Raw genomic sequence first — 13,779 nt, forward strand, 5'->3', positions numbered from 1 at the left:
TCGTTTACGAGTAAGTACTACTCTCATACGTTTCTTTAATTATATGTATATGTATTCAGATAATGCAATGTCTTCATTACTTTCATTTCCTATCCATAGCACTGCTATGTGCGTACATTATTCTATACCTATTAAACATGTTTGAATATATAATATAACGATTTTTACAGGTGTTTCTGAGGAGGATGGTTATACATAGGACGAGTGTATGCATATTTTTCACATACCGAGTTTCCGAACATCCAGTGGTAAACAGATAATGGTGAGTAGTACAACCAGTGACAACGTATTTTTTCTGTGTAATACGATAGCTATATCTTTTCGCTTTGTTTGTTACAGAACTTCCCCCCCCCCCCCTCCAGTTCCTCAGACGTTGCAAACGCCAACACCTTTGCATGGTCTAATGCAGGTGTTCTATCAGGGTGAGTAAGTAGTATCTAGTTACGTTAGCCATGAAACGATGGAGTACAGACAGTTCTCAAGACGCTAACTACTCTAAACGTAGTCGCATTGCTAAGTACTATTTATTTATTTGCACTCTTTTTAATGATTACATATATTTTTTTCAATTTTTTTTAATTTTCTTTTATTTTTTTTTTTTTTTTTTTAGCAGTGGTTGTCGATAATAGATTAACAATCGGAATTGATGAGTATATTCGTCAGCAGCAGTCCAATTCTCATTATATTTTTGAATCGTTTTTCTGTAATTACTATATTTACTCTATTCATATGTTAAATAGTATTTAAGTATATATTCTAACAAACACATTATTTTTTGTTACAGATGATCGGGAATTAGAAAGCCCGTTATGGACACCACATAACTCACAAAAGTCTGAGCTGCCCGGTAGTACGTTTATAAGTAAGTATCGTTCTTACCCCTACATAATAATTATTTTATGTCGTATATGATGTTTACATCTTTTCTTTGTTACAGATATTCTGAAGTCACCGCAATCGTCGCCTGTAATTGTCAGTAAGTTGTATATTTTCTTTCTGTATGAGAATTTTTTTCTGTTGTCTATATATCGCTGTTTCTTGTTACAGTTTCATCACGTCTAGCTAATGTATTGTCTCCTGACGACGGCAGTTTATCAGCTGAGTTGGAAAAACATATGTAGGTTCCTTCATAGACGGTGCAAACGATCTAATGTATCCGTTCTTTCAGGGTAAGTAGCACTGCTTGTAACGTTATCAATGTATATTATTAAAGTAAGTGTATATTATGCGTGCCGCTAAAACTCAGAAACGAGGCCTAGTTCGATCAAGTGAGTTATATGGTGCGGTAGTCCTCTATCCTTCATCCATGAAGGAGGTTCCACTTTTTACCTGATGGGGCGTGCTTTTGAAGATATAAAGGCTGGGATGTTTCGCCCTCTAGAAATTTCTAGAACATTCCAGAGCGTTCTAGGGTATTCCAGAATATTCCAGAACATTCGATGGTATTTGAGAGCATTCCACAACATTCCAGAATGTTCCGGAATGTTCCACAGTGATCCGGGATGTTCTGGAAAGTTCGGGCATAGTCTGGTACATTCAGGAAGATTTCAGAATGTTCGGAAACTTTCTCGAACATTGCAGATAATTGCGAAAGATTCCAGCACACTCTCGAAGGTTGGGGAATGTTCTGAAACATTGTGGACCATTCGAAGCCACTGGTAAGGCTACCCATTGGTAGGGGCGTATAAATCAAGACCCGACGTGGGTTCGAACGTTGGTTTCTTATCAGTGACTAAGGGAGGAACCGAAAAAGTAGTGCAGTGAGTGAATAAAACGAAACAGTGAAGTGTGAGTAGTCAAAGTGATACAGTGACTGGATATAAATCGAAAATAAAGTGTGAAAAGTATGTAAAGTGTACTTAGTGTATTTTTGAATGAAAACTTGATTTGATTTATATTTTGGACAATGCCCAAACGTAAAAGAGAAGGGATCGTGCAAATTCCGAAGCAAAACGGCTAAAAGAGAAAGAGCAACAAGAAAAGGAAACAGACGAAGAGCGCGAACGACGTTTTAAGTTCCCAACGAAGGAGAATAAGCGCCTTGAGAAAGCAAAGAAGAACGAAATGAACGGACTGAAGAATCAAGACTTGCTAACAATCTTATAATAAAAGACCGCGAATTCAAGCCAGGCATGAAAATATCACCCCGGCAAGAATCGCGGACGAGGACAAGTGAACAGTACAACCTAACAAGTGAAGCATTCCACTACGACCCGACGAAAGAATATAACAAACACAAACACCTCATAATGGGAAAAATGTATAATATCCGACAATTTTGCAACGTGAAAAAACACCAGGATTCTGTTGCATGAATGGAAAATTCGATTACCACTACTGGAAACACCTCTGCAGGAATTTTTACTCTTATACTTTATAATTTATCCATTTATACCAACTACCACGCAATCTCGTATCAACTCGCTAAGTGAAACCGGGTGCCCTAGCTAGTAGCAATCAAAAAAATACGACACATATGATTTGTTTTGTTCACAATAATGCCTAGATGGTCTCAGTTTCCACAGGGCCCTTCATCATTTCAGGAGATCGGTGGTTTGGATACGGCTATCCCAGTTAACTTGTCCGCAGTGGGTGGTACCTCTTCCCACACTCATACACAGCACTTGAACCTCTCAGGGTAGGTAACACTACTTAAAACGTTTATAACAATTGTTAGCCAGAAGAAATATGTGATAGTAATGTAAGTGTGTATTTTTGCTCCAGCAACAACCGGAAGGTAGCAGCAAAGCTGTCACGATGGCTGGCGTCGCCACCCTCAAGCCAGACGTGTAGAGGCGTGCCATAATCGTTGCAGTCATAAAAGCGTACAGACCTGTTTGGAATCAAAGGGTGCCTAAGATTTTAAAGAAACGTCAGTATTCTTCTGTCAAATGTAAACCAAAGCTGTGCTGTAACTGAGGCCGCGATCATATAATTGTGGAGTAGAATAAACGTAATATCTCAAAGCATCGTAGTACGACGGGTTTATCATATTTGTATATATCCTTCATACCATGTGCGTTTCCTGCTACTCTTAGACATTTCACTACTGGAATCGCTTCGACAAAAGACAAATGCATGTTGTAAAGAACTTTGTTTGTTAACTTTTTTACGTACGGAAAACAAAAAAGATACTGTTAACACATTTCTTGTTTTTTTTCATTCTGGCTTACATTCGTACAGGGGCAAGACCCTACATAGGAAACCCGCAGAACCACGCTACATCATACGGCTCTGAGCTTCATTCACGCAAACGCGCTGCGACCTACAGAGATGGACAGTGGTACCTCGCAATACAGAGCATCCCAGAGTGCCCCTGAGAGCTACAGCACCAATAAGCGATTCTTGGTGTTCTAGCTCTCAGAGGCACCAATTCCGCTCACTATTCTTCTAATGCTGAAGCAAAGTTTTAAAAAATATATTCACATATTTAAAAAAATGGGCGTCATCTGAGCGGACTAATAAAGTCATAAGGGTTCTTCTTCCACGTTGACATTTTGCAGAACAGATGTTTATACCACTTTCTACGAGGCTTTGTAATGAAACATAAACACGCTTTATACAATTATTTATTTCGATGTCTTCTACATATGGTAGGACGGACGTACTGCTTGAAATATGGATACAATTCAGTTCCAGTGTCCTATGTCCTGTACGCGCTGAACATTTATGGTGTCCTATATGAATGTTCCACAGCTATCGTAGTATCTAGAAATATATTCTTCACGTGGCTGAAATTCGTAGAGTGCGAGTTGCGTCACGTTTGACAATAACGTTTCACATACGTTACCAATTCGATTGGTTACTGTTTAAACTATATGAAGTGGTTTCCAGTAGAACACTTTCAACAAGATCTGCAGATTTTATCAGGGAATATTCCACGACATCACATGTAAGGAATAAGAATAATTACATCTATAAAAAATCGTTATTAAATTGTTACAAAATGTATTTTAACAGACTGTGTATCAGTTACAAGAGTGGCAGGAAGTCCCCTTCATGCTAACGATTTAATGGATGATCTATTAATCACATTTTATTCAATGGTCCTTCTGCATCATTATAATAGCTTATTTGTAATTATTGTAAAACATCCAGCCAACAGAATCCCATCTCTTTCGTTTACGATACGACATCTTGAGTTGCCGCCATCAAATTCACACTTTGGCGATGGATGGGTTTCAGGACACGCCGTAAACATCAAGTCACGATATTTTACCTACCCTCAGATTTGTGAGTAGGATTTCTATTTATGATGAAAGCTTGCAGAACGGAATAACTAGCAACAGGTTAAAAAAGATATTCTCAGTACACATTTTCTTCTGTGACACTTAGTGATGGTACTAAGCCACAGTTTTAAAACAATATTGCTTTCATCATGTCTTCACATACTATTAAGAAAGTGCGGTTTGCAGAACAATGTGTAGTTATTCACTAACTGATGAATCAACAGTATGGCTACTGCGTTGCACGTATCGGACAAGGGGATAGGTTTAGATTTAATAAACATATTCAACGTGTAGGGAAAATCTTAACAGCTATGTTATAAACGTCTCATAGAAGTGCATCGGAACCTTTAGAGGTTTAATGCAGCGGCAAGATAAATTACATTGCACAAGCGCACGACACTTACTCTAACAAAATGTTGAACCAAATGACTCTGAAGCTGTAAGTACACTTCACAATTGTCTGACGAAGAAGACAAACAAACGTAGAAACGTCAAAGAAACATATAGCGGGACCTGTTTATCATAGTTGTAGATATCCTTCATACTATGTATGTTTCCTGCTGCTGTTGGCCATATTATTATAGGAACTGTTGCAATAAAGACAAATATATATTGCAGGTAACTTTGTTTATTATCTATCTTACATACCAAAAATAAATATATATTGGTGACATGTTTTTTTCATACTGCCTTACATCCCTGCAATATTGTTTAAATATCTCGTTTTTATACGTTATAAATTCTGATAGCGCAGCGCTATAACCAGTTGGAGCCACGACGTATTTCGACGCTTCATCTGTAATTACAAGTTCTACAGCTATAATATTTATAGGAGTTGCGGTGGCGGACTTCGTTACTGCGAGCATACGTTCATTTATGCATTTTTTTATATCAGCCTGTATGTTATATCCACAAACATAACTTACAACATGGTCGAATAGTGTTTTTAGACACATGGTTCCCATCGATTTAATCTACCTATACCTTGTTACAAACTGTTTTTCCATATGATAGAACCGTTACTGTTCAGAACTGTATCTTGCTGTAACATGGAGTTATTTGGTACAGTATTAAAAATTAGGAGTTTTTTTTTTACAGTTTCTTTTGATGGTTATTCATAATCTGATGTATGTCGTTATTGTTTCTTATTTTTCTTTAATTGTGCAGACACCATGAGAAACTACAAAAAGAAGACAAACAAATGAAAAATATCGAAAGAAACTTATAGCGAGGCGACAAAAATGTATAGCCCGTTCTATATTGAGGAAGGTCGCTAATAAATATCGGATAAATTTAACGACACTGCTACAATTATGTCAGAATATTAAAACTTCTTTGCCTACTGTTGAATGCAAAAACACCTATGTTAAACCGCCATTAGCTAGTGGAAATGAAAGCAGTAGTCGTACTATTGACATATTGCATATGAAAGTGAATCGTCTATCTACACAATATAAATATTACAACGATCCAAACGCACTTGTTGATCGGTTATGACTTTTGACGGCCTTGGCAGGTGTGACAATTTAAATCAGATCATTACGATAATTCCAGAGCTTCGAAAAAGAAGCATTATTGACTTGTAGTTGTATGATGAAATTACACCTCACTACATGGTTAATACAATAACGCAGCTGCGTGACAAGTATCTAAAGCATGTTGCATACATCTCAGGATACAAGGTTCAGGTCTAGGGGGTAGCGTAGTTGTCTGATAAAGTCATACGTAAGTAATATTCTGTTCATCATGGCTTCTGTCTGGTAAAATCACTACTGCGAACAGATCGAACCTAAGGACTCTAGTACACACATCAGAACCGTAAATGCCTGGTGAAATTGTGACACACATCTAAAGCACTTTAAATCGTATCCAGAGCATAGAGTCTTAGGTTTAAGCCCAGAGGACAGCATAACTATCTGATGCAATTATGATACAAATCTCAGCATCTGGGGACCGGGGCTCACGGAGCAGCGTACTTGCCTAATACTCTTCTTCTTCTGTTCCTTCAGCGTTTGTCCCGCGTGCCTGCGGGGTCAACTACATGGATCCGTTGTTTCCATTTCGCTCTATCATGGGCTGTATCTGGGTGGATGTTCGCGCATTTAAGGTCTTTATGAATCGTATCAGCCCAACGTTGCTTAGGTCGTCCTTTGGGTCTACTGCCGACGACTTCAAGTGTGTAACCCGCCTTGGCAATATAGTCTTCACCGGCCCATAAAACATGCCCAGGCCATCGGAGACGACTCTCACGCATCTTGCCTTGGATCGGTGCAACACCAAACTGTTTCCTAATGCTGTCATTAGAAACGTGATCTAACTTAGTGAGGCCCGCTGTCCACCTTAGCATCTTCGTTTCCATTACACTTAGGCGGCGTTCTGTCTCAAATGTAGTCGGCCTGCACTCAGAACCATACAAGGCGACCGGTCGGATGACAGTGCGATAGATTTTTTATTTTAAATTATCTGTCATCCTGCGGTCGGAAGTGACTCCGTGACTCCGGTTGTTGTTCGCCACTTAATCAAAAAAAAAAAAAAAAAATGGTTCAAATGGCTCTGAGCACTATGGGACTTAACATCTATGGTCATCAGTCCCCTAGAACTTAGAACTACTTAAACCTAAATAACCTAAGGACAGCACACAACACCCAGCCATCACTAGGCAGAGAAAATCCCTGACCCTGCTGGGAATCGAACCCGGGTACCCGGGCGTGGGAAGCGAGAACGCCACCGCACGACCACGAGATGCGGGCGCCACTTCATCCAGGCTGTCGTTCCTCAACGGTGATCATGGAACCAAGGTACTTAAACTTACTCACACGAGTCATATCTTCACCATTGCTCGTGATAGTTCACATTTCATGTCTGTCTGATGTCATGTACTCCGTTTTCTTCAAATTAAGGCGCAAACCGTGTTGCGCCAGCCGGTCACTCCATTCTTGAGTTAGGCTCTGCAGATCAAGCTTGTTTTCTGCTGCCAGCACCACGTCGTCAGCATAAAGTAGGGTCCATGGTAATGGCCGGTGCAGGTCAGCTGTCACAGTGTTTATTACTTCAATGAACGGGAGTGGTGATAATGCAGAACCTTTATGGATGCCGACTGGGATGGGGAAGTCTTTCGATAGTCCTGTGGTTGTATGGACATAACTTCTTGCCTGTGCATAAAGTAACTGCACCCAGTTAATAAGCTGCTCTGGCACATCATGCAATCGAAGTGCTGTCCAGACTATGTGGCACCCGACAAAAGGCTTTTTTGAGATCCTGGAAGGCTAGATGCTGCGGCTTGGCTTTCTCATGATGTCTCTCGACTAAGAGTCTTGCAGCATGAATCGCATCAGTTGTGCCGCAGTTCTTCACAAATCCAGCTTGGTTTCTGGAAATCTATGTAATCTCACAGGTTCTTTGGTCCAGATCACGCTCAAAGATTTTCATGCTGTGACTCAGAAGTCGTATTGGACCGTAGTTTGTGAACTCAGCGAGATTTCCCTTCTTCCTGAAGATAGACACGGTGGTGCTCTACCACCAATCACTTGGTCTGGACAGCACTTCGACTGCATGATGTGCCAGAGCAGCTTATTAACTGGGTGCAGTTACTTTATGCACAGCCAAGTCAGTGATCTTGTTGAAGAGTTCCGTTAACCATTCGGCTGCCTTCCTATGATGGGAACACCATAACTCTGCTGGAAGATTATCTGGGCCGGTGACTTTCCCAGGCTCCATTTTCCTCAAAGCAGTCTTGACCTCTTCGGCTGAAATTTCTCTTACGGGCCCTTCAACAGCCTGGCCGCTCGGTACTGGTGGTTGGGGGAACTCTTCTGTTGAGATATTCTTGAAGTAGCTGCCCCATCGTTCTCTGGCCTTCTTCTAGTCAACTAGCAGATTACCGGTCTCATCATTGACTCCGTAAAATTGATGAGCATCTTCTGAATTGCGATGTCTTGCTTTAGCAAGTCGAATAAGTCCCGCTCTCCTTCACATGTGTCAAGTTTTGCGTATAGATCAGCATAACGTGAGAATTTGGTTGCTGCTATAGCCTGTTTTGAATCTCTTCGAGCTGTTCTGTACGCATTCCATCGCTCCGGTGTTTTATCAGCAAGAAACTCATGATACAGTCGTTTCTTTGTATATACCGGGTCTTTGACGGTGTCATTCCAAAGCCAAGTATCTCTATCGATCCTCCGTCGTCCTGGTTTTGTTGCCCCAAGAACTGCATGAGCAGCTTCGTGAGCAGAGCATTTCAATTTCTCCCAGCTTTCTTCAACTGTGGTAGTTGGAAGCAAAGTAATTCGGGCTGTGATATCGGCTTCCTTATCTTTGAATTTCCACCGTTTGATTCTTGCAGGTCCTGTGCGGTCTACGTGCTTGTTTGTAGGCAACTTGTTTCGTAGCTTACAGATCAATGGATGGTATTGTGTCGCAACTGTTTCATAGGGGATGACCTTTGCATCAAGCACATCTTTTAGATCACGGCGTCTCACGAGGATTTAGTCGATCTGCTTGGCGTTAGTGCCGCTGTAATACGCAAAGAACCATGCGTTCGCAATTGCCAGCTTATGAGCTTCTGAGAAATCCAGGATACCCTGACCGTCGTCATTCTTTTCTCCGAATCCATGCCCACCGTGAGTAGTATGTTCTTCCTTTCTGCACGCTACGTGCCCATTCAGATTACCAGCGATGATGATATAATCTTCTGGGGGCACTTCAACAGTCTTTACATCAAGCATCCCCCAAAAGGCGTCCTTTATGGAAGTTGCTTGGCCAGTTTGTGGAGCGTAAGCACTGAAAAAGTGGATTTCTCTGCCATCTGTGATGTACACAATCTTCATCAGGTGACCATCATATCTTTGCACTTCAGAGATATTACCGTCAAACTTGGATAATACTATAATGCCAACGCCACTATCTGTTCCGCGTGTGCCCTTATACATCAGCTTGTAACCGCATACAATATCGTGCGATTTGCTTCCGCTCCACCGTGTTTCTTGTACTGCACAGACGTCTACACGTCGGGTTTCAAGTACTTTAGATAGTTCGTTGTACCATCCAGTCATGGTGCCGACGTTGAGTGTTGCAAGACAGGATATGAGGGCTAGCTTGTTTGGCCGTCGCCGCCCGTGCGACGGTAACCCTTGCATATTTCTCACGCTGACCGGGCCATGCGGCTACACGGGTAGCTGGGGCTGTGTGGAAGGGACTGGGAGGTTTTTTTTTTTTTTTTTTTAGGTTAGGGGGCCTCAGGGAACCACTGAATAGGCGTCCGTCTAAAAGGGGGCGGGTAAAAAACAGTAAGTTAGTTGTAGAAACTATCGGTATTGTAGATGTAAATTGTCATAGCAGTGTTGGGAAAGAACCAAAGCTCCAAGCCCTAATAGAAAAGCACTGAAGTTCAAGTAGTTATAGGTACAGAAAACTGGCTATTGCCGGAAATAAGCCCAGCAGAAATTTTTCCTAACGATCTTACTGTGTTCAGAAGGGATACAATTGGTAGTGGAGTATTTGTTGCTGTCAGAAGTAGTTTGTCTTGTAGTGAAATTGAAGCAGATAGTTCCTGAGAAATAGTATGGGTAGAGGCTATACTTGGTAATCGGACTAAACTATTAATTGGGTCGTTTTACCGACCCCCTAACTCAGAAGATATAGTTGCTGAACAATTCAAAGAAAACTTGAGTCTCATTTCAAATAGGTACCCCACTCATATAATTATAGTCGATGGTGACTTTAAACTACGCTCGATACGCTGGAAAAATTATACGTTTAAAGCCGGCGGCAGGCATAAAACGTCATCCGAAATTGTACTGAATGCTTTCACAGAAAATTATTTTGAACAATTAGCTCAAGAGTTCACTCGAAGCGTAATGGTTGCGAAAGCATACTTGACCTCTTAGCAACAAATAATCCTGGACAAATAGTGAGTATCGTGACTAATACAGGGATTAGCGACCACAAGGCAGTAGATGCTAGGCTGAATACCGTGACTCCTACAACCATCAAAAAGAAACGCAAAGTATATCTATTTAAAAAAGCTGACAAAAATGCTCTTAACGCCTTTTTAAGAGACAGTTTGCACTCCTTCCGATCTGATCATGGAAGCGTAGAAAAGTTGTGGAATGATTTCAAAGAGATAGTATCGGCAGCAATTGAGAGATATATACAACATAAATCAATAAGTGATGGTACTGAACCCCATGGTACACAAAATAGGTCAGATCGCTGTTGCAGAAGCAGCGAAAAAAGCATGCCAAATTTAAAATAACGCAAAATCACCAAGACTGGCAAATTTTTGCAGAAGTTCGAAATATAGTGCGCACCTCAATGCGAAATGCTTTCAGTAATTTCCACAACGAAACTCTGTCTCGAAATCTGACAGAAAACCTTCCGCCGCCGAGCAGTGTGTCAGCAGTGCACAAGTGGCAGCATTACTGCATTTACTAGGCAATCTTGTATTTTAATAACCGTTTAAATTTTGTGTCGATTTGTTTGCGCTCTCTGTAGATTAGTTCAGACGTTCTTTGCACAACAGTTTTTAGCATGGATAGGGACTGCAACTGCTGTGTTCGGATGCAGGCTGAGTTGGCATCCCTTCGCTCCCAGCTTCAGGCAGTGTTGGCTTCGGTCACACAGCTTGAGGCTGTTGCCAATGGTCATCACTGTGGGGGTCCGGATGGGGGTTTGTCGGGGACAGCCAGCTCGTCCCACGCATCCCCCGATCGGACTACTACTGTGGTTGCCCGGGATACTGCCCGCATTGAGGCTGATCCCTCACCTGTGGTAGAGTGGGAGGTCGTCTCAAGGTGTGGCAGGGGGCGAAAGACATTCCGGAGGGCTGAGCGGAAGGCCTCTCCAGTTTGTCTGACGAACCGGTTTCAGGCTCTGTCTCAGGCTGATACTGATCTTCGGCCTGACATGGCTGCTTGTCCTGTTCCAGAGGTTGCCCCTCAGTCTGCAAGATCCGGGCGGTCGCAGAGGTACTGGTAGTTGGGAGCTCCAACATCAGGCGCGTAATGGGGCCCCTTAGGGATATGGCAGCAAGGGAGGGGAAGAAAACCAAAGTGCACTCCGTGTGCATACCGGGGGGAGTCATTCCAGATGTGGAAAGGGTCCTTCCGGATGCCATGAAGGGTACAGGGTGCACCCATCTGCAGGTGGTCGCTCATGTCGGCACCAATGATGTGTGTCGCTATGGATCGGAGAAAATTCTCTCTGGCTTCCAGCGGCTATCTGATTTGGTGAAGACTGCCAGTCTCGCTAGCGGGATGAAAGCAGAACTCACCATCTGCAGCATCGTCGACAGGACTGACTGCGGACCTTTGGTACAGAGCCGAGTGGAGGGTCTGAATCAGAAGCTGAGACGGTTCTGCGACCGTGTGGGCTGCAGATTCCTCGACTTGCGCCATAGGGTGGTGGGGTTTCGGGTTCCGCTGGATAGGTCAGGAGTCCACTACACGCAACAAGCGGCTACACGGGTAGCAGGGGTTGTGTGGCGTGGGCTGGGCTGTTTTTTAGGTTAGATGGCCTCGGGCAAGTACAGAAAGGGCAACAGCCTCAACGGGTGCGAGACAAAGTCAGGACATGCGGGGACCAAGCAGCAATCGGTATTGTAATTGTAAACTGTCGAAGCTGCGTTGGTAAAGTACCGGAACTTCAAGCGCTGATAGAAAGCACCGAAGCTGAAATCGTTATAGGTACAGAAAGCTGGCTGAAGCCAGAGATAAATTCTGCCGAAATTTTTACAAACGTACAGACGGTGTTTAGAAAGGATAGATTGCATGCAACTAGTGGTGGAGTGTTCGTTGCTGTTAGTAGTAGTTTATCCTGTAGTGAAGTAGAAGTGGATAGTTCCTGTGAATTATTATGGGTTGAGGTTACACTCATCAACTGAGCTAGGTTAATAATTGGCTTCTTTTACCGACCCCCCGACTCAGCAGCATTAGTGGCAGAACAGCTGAGAGAAAATTTGGAATACATTTCACATAAATTTTCTCAGCATGTTATAGTCTTAGGTGGAGATTTCAATTTACCAGATATAGACTGGGACACTCAGATGTTTAGGACGGGTGGTAGGGACAGAGCATCGAGTGACATTATACTGAGTGCACTATCCGAAAATTACCTCGAGCAATTAAACAGAGAACCGACTCGTGGAGATAACATCTAGGACCTACTGATAACAAATAGACCCGAACTTTTCGACTCTGTAAGCGCAGAACAGGGAATCAGTGATCATAAGGCCGTTGCAGCATCCCTGAATATGGAAGTTAATAGGAATATAAAAAAAGGGAGGAAGGTTTATCTGTTTAGCAAGAGTAACAGAAGGCAGATTTCAGGCTACCTAACAGATCAAAACGAAAATTTCTGTTCCGACACTGACAATGTTGAGTGTTTATGGAAAAAGTTCAAGGCAATCGTAAAATGCGTTTTAGACAGGTACGTGCCGAGTAAAACTGTGAGGGACTGGAAAAACCCACCGTGGTACAACAACAAAGTTAGGAAATTACTGCGAAAGCAAAGAGAGCTTCACTCCAAATTTAAACGCAGCCAAAACCTCTCAGACAAACAGAAGCTAAACGATGTCAAAGTTAGCGTAAGGAGGGCTATGCGTGAAGCGTTTAGTGAATTCGAAAGTAAAATACTAGGTACCGACTTGACAGAAAATCCTAGGAAGTTCTGGTCTGGTCTTAAGTGGCTCGAAACAGCATGTCCAGACACTCCGGGATGATGATGGCATTGAAACAGAGGATGACAAGCGTAAAGCTGAAATACTAAACACCTTTTTCCAAAGCTGTTTCACAGAGGAAGACCGCACTGCAGTTCCTTCTCTAAATCCTCGCACAAACGAAAAAATGGCTGACATCGAAATAAGTGTCCAAGGAATAGAAAAGCAACTGGAATCACTCAACAGAGGAAAGTCCACTGGACCTGACGGGATACCAATTCGATTCTACACAGAGTACGCGAAAGAACTTGCCCCCCTTCTAACAGCCGTGTACCGCAAGTCTCTAGAGGAACGGAAGGTTCCAGATGATTGGAAAAGAGCACAGGTAGTCCCAGTCTTCAAGAAGGGTCGTCGAGCAGATCCGCAAAACTATAGACCTATATCTCTGACGTCGATCTGTTGTAGAATTTTAGAACATGTTTTTTGCTCGAGTATCATGTCGTTTTTGGAAACTCAGAATCTACTATGTAGGAATCAACATGGATTCCGGAAACAGCGATCGTGTGAGACCCAACTCGCTCTATTTGTTCATGAGACCCAGAAAATATTAGATACAGGCTCCCAGGTAGATGCTATTTTTCTTGACTTCCGCAAGGCGTTCGATACAGTTCCGCACTGTCGCCTGATAAACAAAGTAAGAGCCTACGGAATATCAGACCAGCTGTGTGGCTGGATTGAAGAGTTTTTAGCAAACAGAACACAGCATGTTGTTATCAACGGAGAGACGTCTACAGACGTTAAAGTAACCTCTGGCGTGCCACAGGGGAGTGTTATGGGACCATTGCTTTTCACAATATATATAAATGACCTAGTAGATAGTGTCGGAAGTTCCATGCGGCT

General features: G+C 42.5%; 1 protein-coding gene and 1 pseudogene across 1 annotated transcript; both read right to left on the bottom strand.

Moving 5' to 3' along the window:
* Positions 1 to 6,234: 6,234 nt before the first annotated feature.
* On the bottom strand, positions 6,235 to 7,946 carry LOC126184271 (uncharacterized; annotated as a pseudogene).
* A 764-nt stretch (positions 7,947 to 8,710) lies between these two features.
* LOC126184272 (uncharacterized) lies at positions 8,711 to 9,277 on the bottom strand. Its single transcript, XM_049926645.1, has one exon. The coding sequence runs from the start codon at positions 9,275 to 9,277 to the stop codon at positions 8,711 to 8,713; it is 567 nt and encodes a 188-aa protein (XP_049782602.1).
* Between the last annotated feature and the right edge of the window lie 4,502 nt (positions 9,278 to 13,779).

Source organism: Schistocerca cancellata, chromosome 4 (genome assembly GCF_023864275.1).
Source record: "Schistocerca cancellata isolate TAMUIC-IGC-003103 chromosome 4, iqSchCanc2.1, whole genome shotgun sequence".
NCBI classification, from domain to species: Eukaryota; Metazoa; Arthropoda; class Insecta; order Orthoptera; family Acrididae; genus Schistocerca; species Schistocerca cancellata.